Source organism: Octopus bimaculoides, chromosome 27, assembly GCF_046866305.1.
Source record: "Octopus bimaculoides isolate indiv1 chromosome 27, ASM4686630v1, whole genome shotgun sequence".
Classification (NCBI taxonomy): Eukaryota; Metazoa; Mollusca; class Cephalopoda; order Octopoda; family Octopodidae; genus Octopus; species Octopus bimaculoides.
The window spans coordinates 3,492,441-3,494,928 of NC_142954.1; the positions used below are offsets into that span (position 1 = coordinate 3,492,441).

Here is a 2,488-nt window from a genome sequence, read left to right on the forward strand (position 1 = left end):
ATCACTGTTTCCTAGGACACTTGAGCAACATTTAGCTACCTTGTAATTATTTCCCTGGATCTTTCCTATAAATTAAACGCCCAAATATATATGTGTGTGTGTGTGTGTGTGTGTGTGTGTGTGTGTGTGTGTGTACTTGCATGCATATATATTTTAAACATACATTTTATATATATATACATGTATACTCTTATATACACTACCATGTGTGGAGGCGCAATGGCCCAGCGGTTAGGGCAGCGGGCTCGCGGTCATAGGATCGCGGTTTTGATTCCCAGACCGAACGTTGTGAGTGTTTATTGAGCGAAAACACCTAAAGCTCCACGAGGCTCCGGCAGGGGATGGTGGCGAACCCTGCTGTACTCTTTCACCACAGCTTGCTCTCTTTCTTCCTGTTTTTGTTATACCTGTATTTCAAAGGGGCCAGCCTTGTCACACTGAATTTCCCCTGAGAACTATGTGTCTATGGAGTACTCAGCCGCTTTCACATTAATTTCACGGGCAGGCTGTTCCCTTTATAGGATCAAGTGGAACCCTCGTCGTCGTAACCGATGGAGTTCCAAGATACTTACATATATAATTTTATATATATTTACATGTATATTCTAATATATACTTACATGCATATATTTGTTTGTACTTGCATATGCATATATAGGTATATATACTTACGTATATTTATATATAGACTGATACATGTACATAATATATATGTATATATATATATTACACATATATATATATACATATGTATATATTACACACATATATATATGTATATATATATACGTATACATATACATATATGTAATATATATATATATATATATATATATATATATATATATATATATACGTATATATATACATATATGTAATATATATATATATATATATATATATATACATATACATATACGTATATATATATATATATATATATATATATATATATATATATATATATATATATATATGTATACATATACGTATATATATATATGTATATATAGACATATATATATATATAAAATATATGTATACATATACGTATATATATATATTCACACATATACGTGTGTTTGTATATATATATATATATATATATATATACCCCTCACTAATCTCCAGGTTATAACTAGTTCTGAAATAGTCTTTAGGAATGTGTCTGATGTCACGTGTCTACTTACCTCTCTGCATTTCCCTATCCTCCTCTTCCAATGGACCAATGGTCAAGAAAGATCTCTCTCCATGTGTGATGTAAGCTCCAAAATAAATAAACGGATAAATTAAAATAAATCTCAGGTATAGAACGTTGACGGTTTTGTTTTTATGTTTGTTTGTGTGTCTATGCTTTTTTTTTGTTTGTTCTTTTTGTGGGTGTTTTGCACTTATAGTTTGAAGTTTAGCTTGGAGTATTTTGTTTAGAACTTTTGGTTATGAATATAACTTAGAACATGCTTCAAGCGATTAGCTTATTAGCTTATTAACGTTGAGTATCGTTCTGTGATTATCTTAGCGCCAAGCTTAGCCTTTAGTTTAGTCTATAGCGTAGCGTATAGCTTAGGATATAGCATAGGTTAAAGAAGAATTTTTGCTTAACATTTAGCTTAGTTCTAGTTGAAAATTTTAGCTGAATGTCTTTTCTTGAAATTTTACTTTAGCGTTTTGGTATAGAGTTTTAATTTAAAGTCCTAGCTTCGAGTTATATCTTCGAGTTTTAGCTGAAAATTTTGGCTTAAGTCTTTAGTTGAGAGTTTTAGCGTAAAGTTTTAGCGTAAAGTTTTAGCTGAGAATGTTTGCCTAAACTGTAAGCTTTAAGATTTAGCTGAAAATTTTAGTTTGGAATTTTAACTGAGTGTTTTAGATAAAAATTTTAGGTTAGAGTTTGGTTTGCGAGTATTATATTAGTGATTTAGATGAGAATTTTAAATTAAAGTTCTAGCTTAGTGTTTTTGCTGAGAGCTTTAGCTTAGATTTTTAGATGAGGGTTTTAGCTTATATTTTAGATTAGTGTTTCAAAACAAAAGAACTGTAGCTTTCAATTTTAACTTTAAAGTAGTTCCAGTTGTAAATAACGATTAGAACTTAGAATATAGTTTAGAATGTTTGAGTTTTAAGTAAGGCCTACACTTTAGTCCAAGTACAGCTTTGAGTTTAGTAAGAATCTATTTTAGAAGGCTGGCTTTTGTTTTTAAAGATTTAGTACTGTGTTTTACTGAAAATTTAACTTGGAGTTTTAGCTCAGAATTTTTTACAGAGTGTTTTCTTTTAGTGTTTTAGCTAAACGTTTTAGTTGCGAGTTTTAGCCTAAAGATTTACATTTAACACAATCGATGTTTAAGTCTCAAAGATTAGCATAAGGCTTTTTGTAACTTAGAACTTAGATCTGGAGTTTTATACTTAAATATAGTCTAGATCAATGGTTCTCCAACAGGGTTCATATGACCTTTGGGGGTCCCTATAAGATTTTGTTGTTAAAATTTAT

At 30.1% G+C, this 2,488-nt stretch overlaps 1 protein-coding gene across 1 annotated transcript in view; it reads right to left on the reverse strand.

Moving 5' to 3' along the window:
* LOC106881899 (homeobox protein Nkx-2.1) overlaps positions 1 to 1,266 on the reverse strand; it is a 24,064-nt gene extending 22,798 nt beyond the window's left edge. Inside the window, exon 1 of the mRNA XM_089343171.1 lies at positions 1,191 to 1,266. Coding sequence (XP_089199297.1) covers positions 1,191 to 1,200 — 10 coding nt within the window. The 5' untranslated portion in view covers positions 1,201 to 1,266. The remainder of the gene's footprint in view (positions 1 to 1,190) is intronic.
* Between the last annotated feature and the right edge of the window lie 1,222 nt (positions 1,267 to 2,488).